The sequence below is a fragment of the Suncus etruscus genome, chromosome 3, assembly GCF_024139225.1.
Source record: "Suncus etruscus isolate mSunEtr1 chromosome 3, mSunEtr1.pri.cur, whole genome shotgun sequence".
NCBI classification, from domain to species: Eukaryota; Metazoa; Chordata; class Mammalia; order Eulipotyphla; family Soricidae; genus Suncus; species Suncus etruscus.
In genome coordinates, this window is record NC_064850.1 from 20,089,736 (window position 1) to 20,111,074 (window position 21,339).

Consider the following 21,339-nt stretch of genomic DNA (forward strand, 5'->3'; position numbering starts at 1 on the left):
TTGCCAAACACGGACCCCCAAAGGAGCTGCAAACATGGCAGGGGTCTGATTGCTGGGGACCTGCCACCACTTCCAGAAAGCAAGGACACCTAGCCAGGTGATCTCTCTTCCTGTCCATCTGTCCATCCGAGCCTCACTGATGATCCATTTGTGTGTGTGCTTGCCTGGATACACATTCGCAGGAGGACACACGCCGGGAATGTGATTCCTGAGTCCATAAGTGCGGCTGACGGACTGGGTTTACCTAAAAGACCCTTTAAGAGAAAGCTCTTGAAGGATGATTACAGAATTGAGACACCATCATTTAAAAGTGCCCGAGGCAGATGCCTTTGAAAATTGCAGCGGTGAGGGGACAGAGCGAGCGCCAAGCAGCCCTTGATTGTGGCGCCGTTCCCTCAGGACCTCGCACCCCTCCCCCCAGTTTCTCATCTGATAAGAGGGCGAGAGCAGTAAGACTCCTCATCTATCTTAGGAAAATCCGATTCCGAATGGCTGTGATCAAAACCAGCTGGCTGTCGCCAGCAGTGGCTGTGCATGGAGGGGGTCGCTCAGAAGTGTGCTGTTGGGGGGGACACTGGGGGGTGTCACGGGTGGCACCGATCAAAGTTGCTGTTTTTTAATAAATATATATAAGAAAGAATACAACACCGAAGGATTTAAAATAAAAGCAGTGCAGTTTGTCTTGTTTTGTTGGGGATAACACGGAGAGGATGAAATGGAGCCGGATGTACTGGTTCCAATGTGCCCCTGTGGGCTGCTTGGAGAGACTCAGTTGCCCATATAGTCTTCTTCCTGGCCAGAGCTGGCTCCTGGTACCTGCTGAGGCTGGCCTCCAACTTTGCAAGTCCTTTTCCTTCCTTAATGCATCCTGGCAGAGCTCAGAGACAGCAGGACCCAGTCCTCTTCCTTCTTCTTCTCCACTTCTTTCTCTTCTTCTTCCTCCTCTTCCTCTTCTTCTTCCTCCCGTCTTGCCCACATGACCCACTTTGTCCTGATGATCGCTTATGGCTTCCAGGATGAGTGGGTCCTTCCCCAGTGGGGAGTCCTGGCCAGCCTCATCTCTAAGGACCACTGTGTGAACTGATTATGGAATTCAGTCCTCTTATTCAGAAGTCTCATTCAGAGCTCCGTGGACTGGGTGGGGGCAAGGAAACAGGGACAGTTTGGTTCTGGGGTAAAGTGGTCCTGCTCTTTCAGGCCTGTGTTTAGAACACTCCCACCCGCCCATAAGAAATAATGAGGTCAGGCTTTTTCACCTCCAAGCCCTCTATCTACTGCCAGCACCTTGCCATACCAAGCCCATGCCAACTCTGGTTGACCACAGCATCCCAAGTCAACTCAAACTATTCTCTCCCAATCCCTTAAGCAGAGAGAGGGTCCCGAGGGACACCTTTTCCATCTGTTTGAAACCAGCCACATTAGGAGAGAGGGTTTGGCAGAACAGGAAGCATTTCTCCACCTGGGATACAGATGAACAGAGGGCAGGGCAGCTTGTCTATGTCTGTCTGCCCGTCTGTCGCTTTAGTCCTGGGGCCCTGTCTGTGCAAAGTTCCCCAGCAGACACTGGTTCCGAGTTTCTCAGCCCCACAAAGCAGTCATTTTCTTTCCAATGCCTGCTGGGGACAAGTGGTAGTTGGCCCGGCTGGAGCCATAAAAGTCTCTACCACTGCAGTCACGCCAGAGCCCCACAGCCATGTTGTCGCCCTCGAGTCCCACGGAAGCTCCTCTGAGACCATCTCTTTCCCTTGTTCCTTCGAGTGTTTGAAGCCTGTTGCCTCCTGCTTTCCCCTTTTCTTCTCCCTTTAAAAAAAAGTCTCCATTTTTTTTCACTTAGAAAAAAAATTATTTATACGATTGAGATCCACTAATTAAAGCCATTTTCTGGTATTTGGTTACTGGAGCGTTTGATGTGTCTCTGACAAGACCATGAAATGCACGGGCTGTCCACAGGGACAGAATTTGCTGAACACGGCTCTTTGTAAATGAGGGGACACAGAGTCGCAGCAGCTCATGAATATGAAACGGCCATGATGCCACCTCAGTGGACTTGGGAACACAGATGAATCCTGTCATGTGCTAAATGAGACCAATTTCTTTCACTTAACTTCATCTTCAATCAGACCTTCTTCCATTTGCCTGCTTAAAATTCCCCATACGTGATGCAGAAGGTAACAGCATTCAGTAAAACAAAGTTTTGTAGCTGCAGAGAAAAATCATAATGATCTCTGGTTTCGAGTGGCCGTCGCTCGCACACTGCCGCTGTTGCCGTAGGAGCTCTGCTGGGGTCTGAGGTGCACTTTGGCCTTGGAACCAGGGTGTGGAGAAGGTTGCTCTTAGAAGCGTAGCCTTAGGCGGTATGGCCAGGCCCCTTTCATGTGGACTGGCCACTGCACTTGGCTCTGACAAGCCCTTAGCTCCACGTAGACGCTCTGCAGAGACCAGAGCGCTGAGTGGAGAATGTGTGTCCACGTTATAGAGTCTTTTTCTGGGGAAACCAATCACCTGCATCATCTGTTAAGTGTCGAGGTGAGAAAGTGTCAGTAGCAGAAGAAACTTGGTAGAAAATCTCCAGAAACTCTCTGGCTAGAGCTGGAAAAAAAAAAAAAAAACCCGTTCAGAAATGCCCAGCCCAGAAAATCAGCCACGAATAGAATCCGAAGGGACCCTGATTGAACTGTGTCCTCAAGTCTCTTTTTCCATCAGCAATTGGGTCATGCTCCAGGGGCAGAACCTGAGGGACAGTCTTGGGTGGGCCCCCGGCAAGCCTATCACAGTCTGAGAAATCTAGTCCTGTTTCCGCTTGGGAGCAGAACAAGCTCATCACACAGGGCCGCACATGCCAGGGGATGCCTGGCCTGGTGCGGAGTTGAGCAGCTTTCCTGGCTAAGCAGGCAGGATTCTTGCTGTCAGCTTCAGGGGCTGCAAAGGACCCCTCGGGGACTCCACTGAGTCATTAGCATTTCCCTGGGCTCCTGTGATGGTAATATCCTTGATGGAAGTATCTCAGGGCAAATGGCAGCCTCTTCCCTCTCACGTCTTTGAAAGCAATTGTAATTGATCCTGCTCATCTTCCCACTATTTTCCCATTACTTATCTATCTTATTTATTTAAACACCACTCTGACTTCTGCAGCTCTCAAGATCTGCCTGTTGTTGGTTTGTTGGTTCCTTCTGACAGTGAACTAGTAGTGTCCGAAGCACAGCAAAGTGATTTCCATTCTACAGTCTCTCTGTCTCTGTCTCTGTCTCTCTCTCCCCGTCCCCCCACTGTTCCTGCTGTTCATGGACAATCTTTATTCACGGGAAGAGAGAGGTGATCCAAGGGCTCACACTCAAGACCCAAAGAAACCAAAGCTCAGTCAGGAGCTTCTCAGTGAGGTGTGTCTGCCCCAGCTGGAAGCCCCAGGTTGAACGAACCAGCTTGAATGGTCTCTGTGCATCTGTGCAAGGCTGGCCACCTGCCAACATGGATTCCCTGGATCACAGACCCTCCCAGCAGGCTCTGCAGCACTTGAATGAAGTACAAATCCAGGAAGCAGCGCAGGATTTCTCATTCCTGTGGGTTCCCATGAAGTCTATTCTCCGTTGGACTCAGAGCACCTGGGCTCGGAGAGAAGATTGGATGGGGGGAATGGATGTGACTTGTCCAGGTGTGTGATGAGATGAGGGTGGATGAAGCCTGTCATGTGCAAGGCATGATGGGAGATTGGCATGACCCATGTGTGTTCTTGACTTGGGGAGGGGCGAGCAGTGATTGGCATGGCTGGTCTGTGTGCAAGACAAGGTGGAGAGGGTTGGTGTGACCCATTTATTGTATGATGGTAGAGGGGATTGGTATGACACATACATGTGCATGACAAGGTAGAGGGGGACCAGTGTCGCATGAAGCCCTCTCATATAAGGGGCAGCTTTGAACCAAGTTGGCCTTTGGTATTCTAGTCTTTTGACTCTCAGTGATGACAGAGATCAGACCTTACCCCTCAGCTTCTTTTCTCAGTCTGGGGGCCAGACCTAGGATGAGCCCCCTCCCCTTTCTCCAGGGTGATAAAGTCCCCCATGATCCAATTTGAGTCTGTGGAGAGACAAAGCAACATACTCTGAAGTCAGTCTATTGATTCCACATGATTCTCAGAGGGAGGGAAACATATTTTCTATTCCCCTCACCAGTGTTTTGTTAGTGTTGTCATTTTGGTTTGGGGACCATAACTAGGGGTGTTCAGGGACTATTCTTGGCTCTGCTTAGGAGTTATCTGTGGCAGTGCTGGGGGGAGAAGGGCATACACAATACTGAGGACCCAAACCAAGGTCTAGTGCATACACCCAACTTCACCCCTATACTATCTTTCCAGCTCCATTTTTCGTTTGATTAATGACTCTACCCTCCTGCAACTTTGTCGTTTGCTCCATCTTGGTGCCTCTACTCTGTTTCCTGTCCTCACCCATAACAGCCTCCTCTCTCCTGCCTGACCAGGTCCACTCTCCCCTGCATCCACTGTGTCAATCTCTCCTGTCTTCAGTCACAGTATCTGGTGGTGCCTTTGCATGCACTGGCCCTGCATGGCTCAATCTTGCTCCACTTCCATTTGCACCAGCTTCTGTCACAGACTTTCCCACACTCTTTACTGCACTCCCAAGAGTCTTAATAATGTCCTTTCTTCACTGGATTCCCTGCATTGGGGCGTGTCCATTCAGTGCAGCACCAGAGGGGCATGAAGAAAAATTAAGCCCTGTCTGCGGTCTGTGTGTCGACAAGGAAAGAGAATAACAAGTTGTAGGATAGTGGGTGCCGTGTGATCCCAGTCATAGTTTTAGAAAAGGCGTGTGTGATGTGCGTAAATTCTTTTTGGAAAATGTGTATAAGAATTCATTAATAGGGACTGGCGAGGTGGCGCTAGAGGTAAGATGTCTGCCTTGCAAGCGCTAGCCAAGAAAGGACCGTGGTTTGATCCCCCGGCGACCCATATGGTTCTCCCAAGCCAGGGGCAATTTCTGAGTGCTTAGCCAGGAGTAACCCCTGAGCATCAAACGGGTGTGGCCAAAAAACAAAACACACACACACACACACACACACACACACACACACACACACACACAAAGAATTCATTAATAGCAGCTACCTACAAGGAAAAGGGAGGTATAGAAGGAAGAGAAATTTTTATTCTAGCTGGGGTGTAGACCAGGGGTGGGGCCCAGTCTAAAGACATGAGGCCTGAGCTCTGCCAATGAGCTATATGTCTCTGCTCTGTTTTATTTATTTTTGTTTGGGGGCCACATCCGGTAGTGCTCAGGGCTTGCTTTTGGCTCAGAGGTCACTCCAGGCAGGGCTCGTGGGACCTTGTTTGTTTCTGGAGATTGAACCTGGGTCAGTACTTGCCTATCTCCCTGGCTATCTCCCCTATTTTAAACTCATACTGCATTTGAATTTATTGCTGTAAATAGTCTTTTACCTTTGAAAATAAGACTCTTAGGTTTCCATGTTTTCTTTAGCCACAGATTCCTGTCCATCTCCCTGCCATGTGTTAGCTTTGGATTCAGGATCCATCCCACAAAGACCACAAGAGATGAACAGTCATAGGAGTTTATTACCAGCTTGCTGAGGTCAACCATCCTTGGGAGAATGGTGACCCTTACTGCATTCTTAGGCTCCTTTTATTGGCCATGGAGGGGATTTCCACCATTGGGTAGTTGACTTTTAAGTTGACTGGCTGTTGTCTAGGGTGTTTTGTCATGTCCTTTTATGGCTAGATATCTAGAGTGGTATATTGTGGTTTATAGATCCTTGGGGTCTGCGTCATTATTTTTGGGATAAAAACTTAACATTCCCTTTTAGTTTCTAATGTGTGTCCTTTACTCCACATGCAGTGCACTGAATGCTGCTCATTGCCCTGCCCTGGGCCAGCACTGCTCCAATGTGAGGGCCATGTATAGCATTGGCAGCCGCCTGACTCCACTTCACCTGGTACTATGGAGAGATGTGGAGAGATTCAGCATTCCTTAAATGAATGAACCAGGGAGGAGCAAATGCATTCACAGACGAGCAGACACAGGGCCCCCCAACAGGTGTGAGGCAGAGGTAGAGACAGCCAATGCAAGGGCAGCTTGTGGGGTTGCAAACTGTGGTATGAGGACAGTGATGTATGTGGGACTGTGATGGGCGAAGATGCCAACTCTTAGGGAACCAGCTAAGTTCCCCTCCTGGAGCTGTTTCAGGCACCCAGGCTGTTCTCTCTTCCCCACAGCCCACCCACAAGTCAGACTTGGGGGAACAGAGGCTCAGAGGCTGAGGTAAGGGAGAGACATTCTGGTGGTTGAATGGAAAGAAAAAACTAGGGTCTGAGGGTACAGAGACTCAGGCAAGTATAGGGTGTCCCAACTAGAGGCGTTTATTTCCCTGTTCTTCTGAGGGGATGTCTCGGAACACACATACTCTAGCAAAGAAAGAAAGGAACAGGACAGAAGAAGAGTAGGACAGTGGATATGGCTTTTGTCTTAACATCTAGCCAAACTGGGGTAAAATCCCCAGCACAACACCAGGAGTGGCCCCTGAGCACAGAGCCAAGCAATTCCTGAGTACTGCCAGATATGGCCCCAGAAATTTAAAATTGAAAAAAGTAAGGAGGAGCCAGAGCGATAGCACAGTGGTAAGGAAGGCATTTGCCTTGCATGCAGCCAACACAGGATGGACCCCGGTTCAAATTCCATTGTTCTCTATGGTCCCCCTAGCCTGCCAGGAGCAACTTCTGAGCACAGAGCCAGGAATAACCCCTGAGTGCCACCGGGTACGAACCCCCCCCCCAAAAAAAAAAATAAGGAGTAGCTTGGCCTACAGGACTCAGGCATGGCTCTACTTCCCATCTGGAACACGATGACCTGGGCAGGAATGAATGAAGAAATAAATGACCACTCTGCGCTCAGCATTGGATCCATGAAATGCGTTAAGGAGGGTGGCAGCCAATTTCTAGTGTTAGAATTTTATAAAGCTCATTATGCTTAACAGTATGAGATGGGCAGCATGGTCCCCATTTTATAGAAGAGGAAAGTGAGGCACAGGAAGTCTCGAATCACGCAATTAACCAGGATTCGGGCCATCAGGCCTCCAAGCCTTGGGCGCTGGACCACCAGCCAGATCAGGAAACACCTCCATCTCTTACTTACCCAGTACTTACCTGAAACCTGCTTGGGTCAGTGTTGTTCTCAGTACTTCACCTGATGGTGGACATTTTTTAGCAGCAGGACTAGAGTAGAATCTGTTTAGAAAAGTGATTCCCGGGCCGGAGAGACAGCGCAGTGGTAGTGCATTTGCCTTGCATGCAGAAGGACATTGGTTCGAGTCCTGGCATCCCATATGGTCCCCTGAGCCTAGAGCCAGGAGTAACCCCTGAGCACTGCTGGGTGTGACCCAAAATCCAAAAAAAAAAAGTAAAGTGATTCCTCTAGGGCCCTGGGCTAGACGTGCAAACTGTTGCTGACTGTAAGTAGGACAGCATTGTCACACGTGAAGCAGTCTAGAGAGAAGGGTCTGTCTCAAGTACTTTTTCATTTCTTGGTTTGTTTGTGGAATGGGTGTTTGCGTTAGAGTTGGGGGTCATGCTTGGAAGGGAGGAGAAGAAGGGGAGGGGAGGAAGGCAAGAAAGAGAACAAAAATAAAACTCCCCCAGAACATAGTTTCTGTACACATAAATAAGCAAGCTCTTGTCTGTGGCTGCGAATCAGAAACGGGAAAAATTGTGAAGTTCTCTGAAGTCGGTCCAAAATCTGCTCCATGGCCACCTGTTCCCCTGGGGCCAAGACTTGGACAGCCCGACCACTGCGATAGCTCAAGCTGTCACTGTTCCAGAATGTTCCAGCTTGCCTTGGTCTGGCTGTCATCGCTGGCTCTGTCCCACGCAGGCGGTGCACGGGGTTCTGCTGGTCGCCAGGCTTCCAATTAGAGAGAAATCCCACTGAGTGGCCAGCCCTACCAGCGCCCCGAATGCAGCGCCCTTGCCAAGGCCCGAGCCCACCTCTGATCCCTCGCAGATGGGCCAGGCCCGGCGCTCCTTCGTGTGCGTTTTCAGGCTGGGGGGATGTGAGGCAGGGAGTCCATGGAGAGGCCAGGGGGACTGTGGGTGGAAGTACAGCTCCTCAGCACATGGGAAAGCTGGACAGAGTTGACAGGACCCAAATGCCAATTTGTGGAGGGAAAGGGGGACTCAGGGAAGACCCTGTCCTGAGCTCCAGACTCAGCAGGGGGTGTCTCCTTACCAACTTCTGAATATTCATTTCATGCTGGACTCTAGCCCGATCTGAGGCAGGAGCAGCACTGTGGCTCCTTCCAAAACTGTCATAGTTCTGATGGCCCATGGCACAGCCTGTCCACTGTCCAGCCCATGAGTCCCGGCAGCCGACTCAGGACTGTCTGTCAGAAGCCCTCACTGGTCCATTCTGTACGCAGAGCAGTAGTGAACAAGCCTTTTCATCGTCTGTGAGTCCTGGAACTGGCAAGTTCAGACTCTAGCAGGACACACACAAGCAAGGCTCTGAGCAGCTCCTTTCTAAGTGAGGCCTGGCTGGATGGGGGCCATTAGTTGGAGGGGTGTCATATGTGTCTTCTTCATTTCCCCTACTTTGCAAATCTTTCTGTTTGTAACCATTTTGCCCTTTTCTTTACTCTCTTCAGTCTCATATTCTCTCTTCTCTCTCTTTTCTTTTTTCTCTCTCTCTTTTCCTCTCTCTCTGTTGCATGACTTTTCCTCTCTCTTTTGACCCAGAGTTTATTTAGCAGCTTAACAAAGACCCCAGGTTTGGCACTGACTTTTGTATACTTGGGCTTAGCATGGCCAGAACGTTTGCAAAGTCTAAAGAGTATATAGCCAGCAAGGGTCAAGGTCTTAGAATGATTCTGCATCTCTTAGACATGTCACTGAGGGCCTGGAGAGAGCTCAAGGGATGAAGATTGCAGGAACCCCAGGTTTATCCTCAGCACCTCTAGGAGTGACCTGAGTATTGAGCTGGGAGTAGCTTCTAAATCCACTGGATGTGGACCCAGAACCCAAATCAGACAGTTGAATTGACTCACAGAGGCAGAAGCAAAGGACCCTGTCTGTTTCTCCCTGAAATTTCTCCTCTTAGTGATGACAGCTGTTTGGGGATTCCAGGACAGTCTTGCCTCTTGGCCCTTTTCCCTGCTGCATCGCCCTATTGATGATGACTGGTTAAAACAAAACAAACCCTCCAATCACTCAGGATATCCACTTGAACAAGGCAAGGCTGCTAAAGGTGTGAGCTGCCCCTTGATGCATGTCAGCCCCATTTGGTGCCTTGAGCACTTTGCTGAGTTTCAGTTGCTGCTCTTTCTCTATCTGCATGACTGTTAGACCGCTGAGGGACAGGAACTCTCGCAATGCTGAAAGGTCTATGAGTCTGTCTGAGAAGGGAAAATCTCCATGAGAGGGCCGGAGCAATAGCACAAAGCTGATCCAGGATGGACCTCAGTTCTATCCCCGGCGTCCCATATGGTCCCCCAAACCAGGATTTTTGAGCACATAGCCAGGAATAACCCCTGAGCATCACCAGGTGTGCCCCCCCCAAAAAAAAAAAACAAAAACAAACAAAAAAAACCCTCTATAAGTATCATCCTTAGAACTAGCCATGTCTGCTATTTTAGACCAGGCTAGTGGAGCCTCTGGTCAGATCTCTGTGAATAGAGGGTCCTTCACGACCTGGTGTGGGGGAGGCAGAGGGAGCAGCTCTAACTACAGTGCCTGCTTGGCAAGTATGAGACCCCAGGTGTGACCCCCAGTGTCTCCCACAGATACAAAAGAGTTTGGTTTCCAGCACACAGTCAGCTATGTATGAGCACAGTGAAAAGATTTTTGATTGAGCCCTGTAACCAACAGTGTGACTCTCCTGCAGAACCCCAAGCACAGGTGTGTGCACACAACCACGAAAGAGCAGCACAGCACCTGGCGTGTGTATGATCCCGTCACTGCTACATGAGTGAAGGGAAGGGGGGGGGGCAGATAAAGCGTCCCTCCAGTCAGGCTAAGTGCCACTGCCAATGCTGTGGCCATTGTCAAGACTGTGACAAATCCACATGTGAACTAACTGGGTAGTAAGGAGGTAACTGGTTGAACAGACCCACCCCACAACCCCTCCCATTCACTCTGGAACTCAACCCTCCCCCCTCCTATCTCCACTGACTGGCTCATGGTCGCTGCTGCCTCTTACAATCCACCTTCTAGTGTTGGGTAGGATTCCTGGTTCTCCCTGGAATCCATTTGTCCTCTGTATCCCTCAGATCTGCACATGATGTACAAGCCCCACCTGGGGCATTCTAGCCTGCAGATGTGGGGATTCAGGAGTGACTGGAATGTTTCTCAGGTTCTAGGTTGGAGGTTGGAGCCCAGCCTGAGGCTAGAGTTCTACTCTAGAACTCTAGAGTGTCTAGAAGTCTAGAGTTTCCACGTGCTGTCTAGCTCCATAGTGAGAGGACAGATGTGATCTGTCTCAGAGACACAGCACAGTCTCCTGGAAGCTGACACTGGCCGGCCACCCCTTCTCTTGCAGATATTCCCGTTATTCCAGATCTGGAAGAAATGCAGGAGGAAGACTTTGTTTTGCAGGTGGCAGCACCTCCCAGGTATGCTGGAATCAGGGTAGCAGGAAAGACCCTGCATGTCCTCGGGATGCTAGCTGGAAGACTGGGAATAGTTTCCACTGTGGGGATACCTGTTTCTTCTTCTTGGGGATGGGGAATTGGGCTACATCCAGTGGTGCTCATGAATTACTCCTGGCAGGCTTGGGGGACTGTGGGATGCCAGGGATCAAACCTGAGTCAGCCACATGCAAGACAAACACCCTACCCACTATATTACCACTTCGGACCCAACCTTTCCATTTTTTTAGACATGTTCTCCCTCTTGGGGTCCTCCCAGCTAGGGTTTCCTCCTTACATCATCTTTCCTGCAGCATCCAAGCAAACCGAGTCCTGACCTTCCGTGACCTGGACAATGACCTCACCAAGTATGCTGCATTCCAGATGCTGGTGAGCAGAGGACAGTGTCTAGGGACTAACACTGAAATTCTCTAGTTCTCTGTTTGTTTGTTTGTTTTGCTTTGTTTTGGAACCACATCCAGTGGCGCTCTGGGGCTACTCCTGGTTCTGTGCTCAGAAATTGCTCCTGGCAGGCTTGGAACCATATAGGATTCTGGGATTTGAACCACTGTCCTTTTAGAGTTGGCTGCATGTAAGGCAAACGCCCTACTGCTGTGCTATCTCTCCAGCCCCCAATTCTCTAGTTCTTTCTTGCGTGCATAGGTGCCCCATTTGGGGCATCCTCCTCAGATATTCCTGTCCCCTGACCTCAGAGAGTTCACTTTCCCCAGTGCCAGTCTGATCTCATAGTCTAGCAGTGTGCCCTTGCATCTTGGACAAGCCAGGTGTGGCAGAGCCTGCCCCTGCTCAGACCTGGTTGTCCCTTCTCATTTCTGAGGGCACCTGGAGCCTCTCACCTTGGCAGCTTTTCTCAGACCTTTCTGTAGGTTGGGGTACCAGAGCCCACCTTGAAATTTTCTCACTTTACTGGAGGGATTGTGAAGGTCCCCGAGGCCCAGCCTGGCTTACCTTTACCTTCACAGGATGATGAGATCGACCTGAAGCTCCTCACCAAAGTGCTGTCGCCAGAGCATGAAGTTCGAGAGGTTAGGTGGGGCCTGGCTCCGGGTGTAGAAGGGGGCAGGTGGCAAGCTCTGCCTCACACACATTCTCTCTCAGGACGACGTGATCTGGGACTGGGAGCGACTGTACACTGAGGTGTCCTCCGAGCTTACCACTGAGTGGGATCAGCTGAATGCAGAGAAGGAGGAGCCCATAAAACACCCTGTGCACTCCTGAGTGTTTCCTTCCTGGGGCACCCCTGGTGGTCTCTTCCGAGCCCCCAACTCAGGATGAGCAGAGCCACCAAGAGTTTTTATAGAGTCTTTTGTAATAAAAGTATTTTTTTCCACTAACCTTGTTGGCTCCTCTCTGTTGTCGTCAGTGGCTGGGCCTGGCCTCGCTCCCATTTCTTTCCCACATCCTCTTGGATAGGTTCCCTCACAGGACGCATATCAAGTCTGCTGGGTACCTTACCTTATCAGGTCTGCTGGTACCCTCTACCCCATCAAGTCATCCTCACAACCATGTTGAGGAACAAGAGGGAGCATTTGTTTGGTGGAGGGAAAGGCTCCTTCCATATTGTTTGTAGAAGGGGATAAGGGTAGACCCAGTGGGGCTAGTTCCTGTTCTAAGCAGGATGGGTCCTTGGAGTGCTGCTCCCCAGAGGGCAGCAGAGCTCTGGTAAGTAAAGACTGCATCCTTCCTGCTATCACTCTGGAGGTGGGTACACTGAGAGTGGGACACTGCTGGATTTAGACTCTTCCCTGTCATCTTCTGTCCCTGAACTTTGGGCTCCTGAAGATTGCACAGCCTTGGTCTCCCCAGAACCACCACTCTTCCTGGGAGCCCCAGGCATCCTCTGTGATCCCCCAGGCATCAGCACCCCACTTCTGCAGCACAGTGGATTCTCTGTTTGATTCTACCAAGGCATCGCATCTGAGGACTGGGATGTCCTCCCAGCTGCTCCTGAAAACAACTTGAGAATTGATCGAGCACTAGCAATGAACTGAGCCCCAGTGCAAGAACATGGGGTGCTAAGTGCTGCTGCCTAGAGCACCCCTCATTCAAGTGCAGAAACAGAGACTGTACACACAGAATCTTGGGTGGATTTACAGGTGTCTGCACCTGCTTTGTAGATCCAGGAAGCGTTTGAGCATTTGCCTTTCATCCCAGACTCTGAAGTCCCCTTCCTTCTTTCCCAGAGTTACACTCATAGCTTCTCCGGAATAATTCTTATAATCTCTAAGAAGTTTTCATCCTGGCAACTCTTTCTCTTTTTAAGTTTTTGGGCTATATCGGGTTGTGCTCTGGGCTTACTCCTGGTTCCACACTCAGGAATCATTCCTGATGAGTGCCAGCCAAGTGGGTCACATGCAAGGTAAGTACTATACTGTTTCTCCAGCACTAAGCTTATTTTTCTTGAGCCTGTGTGACTCTGAAACTCCAAGAGAATGACTATTTCTAGACCCTCAATTACCGACAAAATCAACTGTCTCAGACCTCAAAGATTTAGCCATTCACCACCTCCCCTTAAGTTCCCCTTCCCCTTATACATGCTTTAGGTTCACTTTCCTTCTTTGCTGCTTTTTCTGGGGGGAGGGCACATACCCAGCACTGCTCAGGAAACCAGGGTTGAATCCAGATCAGCTACATGCAAGACAAGCACCTTGCCTGCTGTATCTCTTTGTGGTCCCTCTTTCTGCTTTTGTAGCTGCCAGTTCTAATATGAATTGGGAGCTTAGCATATTCTAGGTGCCATGCTCTGTACATGGAAACTGTAGCTTCATCCTCAGCATCACTCAACAAGCAACTGTGGCTGATACCTATTGTGCAGAAGAGGAGACAGAGAAGGAGGTCTTGCCCGGACTGACTCACAGCACCCCCGAGCCAGCCCTGGAAGTCCCTACTGGCTGCTGGCAAATTCTCCACTAGTGTCTGGCACCATGAAAGACTAATTCAAGGCCAGGTGGGGAAGTCCCTCCCTTCCTGAGGTGTGGCTGTCCAGTAGGTGCCAGATTCCATTCTCTAAACTGTGACAGAGCAGAACAAGCCAGCTCTTTCTTAGCACCTCATTGAGGCTTAAAGAGAAATGAGGCGGATGACAGGTAGTCACATGCCATAGAGAAAAAGGGAGCACTAGAAAGGGGGTGTGGTCATGTGAAATTCTGAAAGACTGGGGAGGGTCTCATGGAGGAAGTTAACCTTTATGGTATGTTTTGGGGCACACCTGGCTGTACTCAGGGCTTACTCCTGGCTCTATGCTCAGGGATCACTTCTGGTGGTGCTCTGGGAAATATATGGGGTGCTAGAGATTGGACCATGTGTAAGGCAAATGTCTAACCTTCTGCAATTATCACTCCTGGTTGAAGGTGACCTTTGAGTCAAGACCTAGAGAGGGGAAAGGTGGGGACCAGGGGAGTGGTTAAGACTCATTTCCGGAGAACAGTTCTAAGGAGAGATGGATATTGCTCAAAGCCAGAGGAAGATACATGCCTGGAGCCATGGGCAGCAGAGCTGAGAGGAAATTTGGTTTGGTTTAGATACAAGGCCACACCTGGTGATGCTCAGGGGATTCTCCTGCTCAGTATTTGGGGAGAAGTCACTTCCAATGGTGCTGAGGATCCAGTTGAGACCTCTACAGGCAAATCTTGTGATCCAGCCTTTCCGCTTGATTTTGCCAATCAAAGCCTGAACCACAATTGCCAGGACCCCAGTGGCACTCTGTAGCCAGCCCAGACCAGAAGACCTGCTGCCTGGAGGGAGTGGGAACAATGAACTCTGTCTGCCCAGGATCATAGGTTGGGAGGTGCTGCCAGCCAGCTCCCTGTCCAGCCAGTGGGGTGTAGGCAGACAGGGCAGCATTGTAAGGCTCCAGAAGGGGCAGCTCCTTGGAAACTGGCAGCTCTGTTGAAACACAGTGGTAACACATTGCCCTGCATGCATGAGACCTGCATTCTACTCCCACCACCGACCCCCCATCAAGAAAACAACAAATTCCTGCACATTCCAGAAGTGTAGCGGCTTAGCATGGCCCAATACATGATGTAAGGGGAGGGTTGGGTCAGGGTCCTCCCAGAGAGACCAGAATTTCCCTTAAAAAAAAAAAAGCATGGGGCAGGGTCTATGGAGAAATAGTATATAGCAAGGAGGGTGCTGGCCTTGCATGCTGCTGACCCAGGTTTAATCCCTTTTAATTTATATGCCAACCCCCACCCCCAGCTCAAGTAGAAGTAAGTCCTGAGCATAGTCAGGTGTCCCCCCCAAAAAAAAAACCCCAAGAAAACCCAAAGGATAACTAAAAAGAAAAGAGGCAAGATGGTGGTGCAGCTCAGTTTTCACAAAGCTGGAACAGAAACCACGTGGAGCAGACCAGTGTCAGCATTGACTCCACTTTCAGGTATAAATGGATGAGGCCTGTTTGAAATCACTAGGAAGCATCCACAGGCTACAGACAGAGCAGCTGGACAGTAAGCACTCCTGCTTCTGGGAATCCAGAAAAAGAAATGAAAACTCAAACACAGAATCTTAGACCTACCCCCAGGCTGAGGGCCCCATAGTTTACAGGGGCCAAGACCAGGAAGCAGTTAAAGTGCCAGAGAAAGGTGATCAAGTAAAGGTGAGATTCATGTAGACTAGGGAATACTCTATGAGCTAAGGTCCCTGTAGATAAGGGAATACTACAGGACTAGAAAAATATTATAATAACCTATAACAAAGGGGAAAGAGTTGAGGGGCTTAGGCAAAATAAATGAGTCAGAAAAAAAAAAAGGCAGGAACCAGAGCGATAGCACAACAGGTATGGTGTTAGCCTAGCCCCTGCATCCCATACAGTCAGATCCCTGAGTCTGTCAGGAGTGATTTCTGAGCACAGGGGCAGGAGTAGCACCTGAGCACTGCTTGGTGTAAAGAAGGAAAAAAGGAAAGGAAAGAAGGAAAGAAAAGGAAAAAAGAGGGGAGGGAAAGGGAGGGGAGGAGAGGGGAGAGGAGGGAAGGGGAAGGAAAAGGAAAGGAGAGGAGAGGAGAGAAGAGAGGGAAGGGAAGGGAAGGAAAGAGGAAAGGGAAGGGAAGGAAAGAAAAGAAGGGAAGGGAAGGAAAAAGGAAAGGGGAAAGAAAAGGAAAGGAAAGGGAAGGAAAGGAAAGGGGGAAGGAAAGAGGAAAGGAAAAAGGAAAGGAAGGGGGAAAGGGAAGGAAAGGAAAGGAATGGAAAGGAAAGAAAAGGAAAAAGGAGAGGAAAGGAAAGAAAAGGAAAGAGGAAAGGAAAGGAAGAAAGAGAAGAGACGTAAGGAAGAAGAAAGAAGAAAAAGAAAAGAAAGGAAGGAAAGAGAAAGAAGGAAAAAGAAAACAAAGAAAGCAGGGAAGAAAGGAAGGAAAAGGAAAAAGAAGAAAAGAAATGAAAAGAAAGAAGAGAATGAAGAAAGAAAGAGAAAGAAAGAAAGAAAGAAAGAAAGAAAGAAAGAAAGGAAGGAAGGAAGGAAGGAAGGAAGGAAGGAAGGAAGGAAGGAAGGAAGGAAGGAAGGAAGGAAGGAAGGAAGGAAGGAAGGAAGAAGAAAAAAGGGCTTAGTATGGGATGATTTCCCCCATCTGTGCAGTATTGAGGATATAGATCTGGTAAGCAGGAAAAAATGGGATTAAAAATAAAATAGTGGATGGGGCAGAGAGATAGCATGGAGGTAAGGTGTTTGCCTTTCATGCAGAAGGACGGTGATTCAAATCCCGGCATCCCATATGATCCCCTGTGCCTGCCAGGGGCGATTTCTGAACATAGTGCCAGGAGTAACCCCTGAGCACTGCCGGGTGTGACCCAACCCCCCCCAAATAAAAATAAAAAATAAATAAAATAAAATAGTGGACCCTATCAATAGTATTGAGGTGGTCTGAGAGAAGGTGGGATGCGGGGGGTCAGAGACAGGTGGGAAGTATTCACTTAAGTAGTGGGTTTTATTTTATTTTTTTGGGGGGGGCCCACACCCGGCGGTGCTCAGGGGTTACTCCTGGCTGTCTGCTCAGAAATAGCTCCTGGCAGGCACGGGGGACCATATGGGACACCGGGATTCGAACAAGTAGTGGGTTTTATAAGGCAAACATTTATTGTCAAAGATTGGATCTTTTCAAGTGAGGGAAAAGAGACTGTGGACGGGTGGCAGGCGGGGTTCTGGAGTGACATACCTTTGGCAGCAGGCTTGGAATTCTGAGAGAAAGCCTGCTGAGGTGGGGGGGGGCTTATGGAGAGGGGTTTTAGGGTGAGGGGTGTCGGCAAACACATTGGGCTTTGCTTTGGACAAGGTACAAATCAGAAGGCCCGGGCGGGAGGAGCCTCGAAAGAAGCTGTCCTCAGAGGCTGCAGAGAGCGAATTAATTCCCGGCATATGTTCCCAGCATCTGTCGTAGTGACCTGGACTGAAGGGGTCGGCGAGAGATGGGCCATGCCAGGCTGGGCATTAGCCCTGGAACTCCCTGGCCGCTGGGCTCTCGGCTCCCACCGATGTGTGGCTGTCCAGTGTGCCCGGAACATCTGCTGCAGCTACAGCCACAAGTCCAGTCTGGGGGGGGGGGGTCCCCTTTTCCCCCCATGCTTTCCAGCTCATGCTTTTCAGACAGAAACACTGGCATGAAGGGGCTGAGGGAAGACTGGAGAAAAAAAGGCCTGTGATTCATCTTCCCCACAGAAAGCTGCAGGACGCGGGCTCATGCTGCATTCTCCAGACCCCACCATGCAGGGAGGGAAGATGCCCAGGGATTGGGGCGCTGTCCTAAGAACCACTCCCAGAATCTTCCTGAACGCTAGTTGGGCTAAGGGACCCTAGGGAGAGGATGCTGAACATGCAGAAAACCTTCCAGAGCAGGAGGATGGGACATAGAAAAAGAACCTGGCCCGTCTCTCTGTGCCTGCGATTACACCTGCTCTCAGCACTAACCAGACCTTACCTTACTGTGTTTCTCTGTGTCTGTGCCCACATGTAGCACTGACTAGCCTTGCCTGTCCTCTGTGCCTCCGCCCAGCACTGAGCAGCTATGTCTGGTCACTGTTCGACCACAGGGATTAGGCAGCACTTGGGGCCACTCAGCTCTCACTCAGGGCATTCACAGTGGATGCTCACAGGAAGTCAAAGGCCTTGGGTGCTGCTGCTAAAAGAGGGTCACACAGGCTTACTTTGCTCTCAGCACTTCTTCAATTTGGCTTACTCTGTTTTAACAGAGTTTAGTTCGTGATCAGCATCGACAATGAAGGAGCTTCCGGGCAGGAGAAATAGTACAGTGAGTAAGGTGCTTGCAGTGGAACTCAGCTCATCCCGACAAGCATATGGCCCCCATTCCACCAGGATTGATCCCTCACACACACACACACACACACACACACACACACACACACACACACACACACACACACCCCTGAAAAAAAAGGAATGAACATGCCTAGTTAATCCCCACTTCCAACTTCTCAACAACTGTGAGCTCTGTGCACTTTCAAGGCCTTGACAGGAGCTGAGACCAAACTCTCCTTTCTGGGGTTACCCTCTAAGACTCAGGAACCCCATTCTAAACTGGCAAGGGTCTTGAGAGTGTGGGCAGACCGTAGGGTCCTTCCAGAGCTAAGAATATAACCCAGAGACATGAGAGAGAATACAGTGGGTAGGGCATTTGCCTTACCTGGGTTGGATTCCCAGCATTTCATATGGTTTCCCAAGCACTGCAAAGGAGTATTCTCGTTTTTTTTTTTTTTGGGGGGGGTGCACCTGTTTGACACTCAGGGGTTACTCCTGGCTATGCACTCAGAAATTGCCCCTGGCTTGGGGGTCCATATGGGATGCCAGGGATCGAACGTGGTCCGTCCTATGTTAGCACATGCAAGGCAAACTCCCAACTACTGCGCCACTGCTCCGGCCCCAAAGGAGTATTTTAGAGTGCAGAGCCAGGAATAACCTTGAATATCTCTGGGTGTGCCCCCTACAAATAATCTATGCCAGCCATTGGTTCCCAAGAACTCTGACCCTTGTATTGAATCACCCTTGGCCTCGTTGGCTAAGTATCACCTGCTATGGCCCAGAGGCCCTAGGGACTGCCTACTTCCCCAACTGCCCCCCCCCCCCGACAAAAATAAAGAATTTGGTGTTTTCTCAGCAGGAGGAGAAAAATAAGGTTTTATATTTTCTGCTTTGTGCTGAGGAACCCCTGCTGGTGGCCTCTGAGTAGACACCAGATATGTCATAGCACTCTAGACCAAGAGTGTGTATCTGTCTCCCACAGAGGTCATATTGCCCGTGAGAATCTGAGGGTGTCAGTGCTGCTGATGAGAGTGAAGATGGCATTCAAGATGCCACTTCATCACACCATACCACACCCCACACTGGACTTGGAATAGCAAGAGGGGGGATTGGCCTGGCCTTGTAGTGCAGCTGGGGGCCTCCTGCTGGGAAGAGCACCAGTAGGTAGGCTCAGTGGAAGGTCCAATGGACAGTGCTTCCTTGCACAGGAAGAGCCACCTCCACTTCTTGGGTTCTCTTGATATGGAAGATCAAGGACACTGGGGAGCAAAGAACCAGAAAGCTCCTTCCTGGGGTGTGGATGCGGCAAAGCACTTAGTGAGGAAATCAAGTAGGAGACAAAATTTTTAGCGCTGGATGAAGAATAGAATAAAGTTGGGGGAGGTTAAGCAAGCAGGTGGGACGGGGTGAGTGTGAAGGTCCTGGGGAGCTCTGAGGAGAGAAGGAAAGTTGCAGTGGCCACATGTCTGGAACAATTGTGAGATTTGGCCACCTGCACTCTAAAACTTATATGTCACTTATTGTGTGTGAATTAGACCTCACTCGACATGATTTTAAAGATATTTTCCTAGAGATAGAACAGCAGGTTACATGGTGTGATGATGCTCAGTTTTCTGTCCATGATGTCCTGCTTGTTGCTCTAATAATTTATACTGTTCCTGGGGGCAGAAAGAGTTCCCTCACTCTACTGGTACCAGGGATGCAACTCAGTCTCAGACCTGCAAGGCAGCTTCCTTTAGATGCTGAGTCACTCCAACCTGAAGGTAACTTTTATTTATTTTTGGTTTGGGGGCCACACCCAGAGATGTTCAGGGTTTACTATCGGCTCTGCAGTCAGGGATCATCTTAGTGGTGCTCAGGAGACCATATGGGATGCTGGAAACCCACCCAATCTGCCCCATGTAAAGCAATTGCCCTACCTGCTGTAACTATCTCTCTGGCTCCTGGAGTTGAGTTTTAAAATAAGATCTTCCCCTTGCACCAGTTGCCAGTCTATACTCAGTGTTGGCTGACTCCATTTTTTCCAGCATTTATGCCTCAGGGGTCAATATTTAAAATCTGGGAGTATCCCCAGAAAAACAAATAGACCTCTCTTTCTTTGAAAAGATCTGGAGGTACCAACCCCACTTTCTCGGCAGCTTTTTCTTCCTCATCTGCCTTTCTCTTCTCTCCGACTTGCTTTTGTGCCACGGTGCCCATTAGCAGCTATGCTGGTGACCTGGCTTGACCTGCTAAACCATTTCCAGTGGTCTTAGCCCCATCTCGGGTCCTTCTCCACTTGGCCGGCAGGGGAGGGAGGCTTTGCTTCCCCTCTCCTGTCCCTGTGCAACCCAGCTAGGAGGAATCCAGGCACCAGCTGTGACTCTGCTGCAGGTCTGTTACCTCCTGGGCAAGCATATCGGTGCTTCTCAAAGCATAAGCCATGGGCCACCTGCCCCGGAGCCTCCTGGGAGCACACAGAATGCAGGTGCCTGGCTTCCACCATAAGACTGGGGGATCTGAACATCTGGGGTAAAGCCTGCGCATCTGTGTTTGAAATGTAGGGGCCCCCTGGGACCTGGCTGCCCCTGTGTTCTCAGGCCCACAGCCAGCTACAAGAAAGAATGAATGAAGGTTTAATTGGGCCCAATCAGATTGGTCTCCAAGGATTTCTGTCCTCTACCTTGAAAGAGGAATCATTTCTCCAGACCTGAGCCTCCACCCCAAACCAGCCCTGCTCTTCGGGGGCCCCCACCCCGGGGGCGTCCCCAGGGCTCCCCCTTTATCAGATTCCATCTCCTGTCACTTTCAGAACCAGCTCATTATTCCTTTATTATTCCCGTCCTCGTGCTTATCGTTATTAATAATCACTCTGGACAGGCCAGGGTGCTGACAGTTCCCCCTTGTCCATTCTTTGTCTGTTTTAATCCTGCCTTCTTATCTGACATTAACCTGATCTTTCTTCCCGTTTAATTAAGCAGCGCTGGTCAGCCCGCCACTGCCACAGGGACCTGGGGATGATGGTTCCTCTGCTGGGCCCAGGCATGGCAAGCTCTGAGCTAGACCTCTGTCACCCCACATGGGCCTGAGAGTGGGTGCGTGGTCCCAGAAGGACACAGAGGGGCTGGAAGGCGGCAGCAGTGGGTCAGAGGCAACCACTGAGCAGCAAGACTGAGCGGGCATCAGGGAGCTGCGGAATCACCTGGATGGACAGTGACTGCTTGCTATCTGGGTTCACAGTCCCCAGAATCAGCAGTAGTGATTCAGTGGTTACCTGTGAATCTGCATTCCTAAGTACCTCCCGAGGGTACTTAGGCGGGTGGTGGAGGTGCCACTTGGAACAACCGCGAATTCCCTGTCCAACTTTAACTTGGTAATGGGGACTGATGAGGCCCATGGATCAGCGGAGAGGCACTGGAAGGGGAGTTATTATAATGTTCGGATATGAGGGGCTAAGGGG

The 21,339-nt window shown here is 50.1% G+C and overlaps 3 protein-coding genes across 3 annotated transcripts in view; 2 read left to right on the top strand and 1 right to left on the bottom strand.

Moving 5' to 3' along the window:
* Positions 1–11,983, top strand: part of IFT43 (intraflagellar transport 43) — a 93,882-nt gene extending 81,899 nt beyond the window's left edge. Inside the window, exons 6-9 of the mRNA XM_049770495.1 lie at positions 10,548–10,620; positions 10,950–11,025; positions 11,619–11,681; positions 11,755–11,983. Of these exons, the coding sequence (XP_049626452.1) occupies positions 10,548–10,620; positions 10,950–11,025; positions 11,619–11,681; positions 11,755–11,874 (332 nt within the window). The 3' untranslated portion in view covers positions 11,875–11,983. The remainder of the gene's footprint in view (positions 1–10,547; positions 10,621–10,949; positions 11,026–11,618; positions 11,682–11,754) is intronic.
* The window catches only part of LOC126004088 (peroxiredoxin-1), a 1,184,503-nt gene that overhangs the window by 421,224 nt on the left and 741,940 nt on the right, over positions 1–21,339 (bottom strand). The gene's annotated exons all lie outside the window — the stretch shown is intronic.
* The window catches only part of VASH1 (vasohibin 1), a 967,981-nt gene that overhangs the window by 320,504 nt on the left and 626,138 nt on the right, over positions 1–21,339 (top strand). The gene's annotated exons all lie outside the window — the stretch shown is intronic.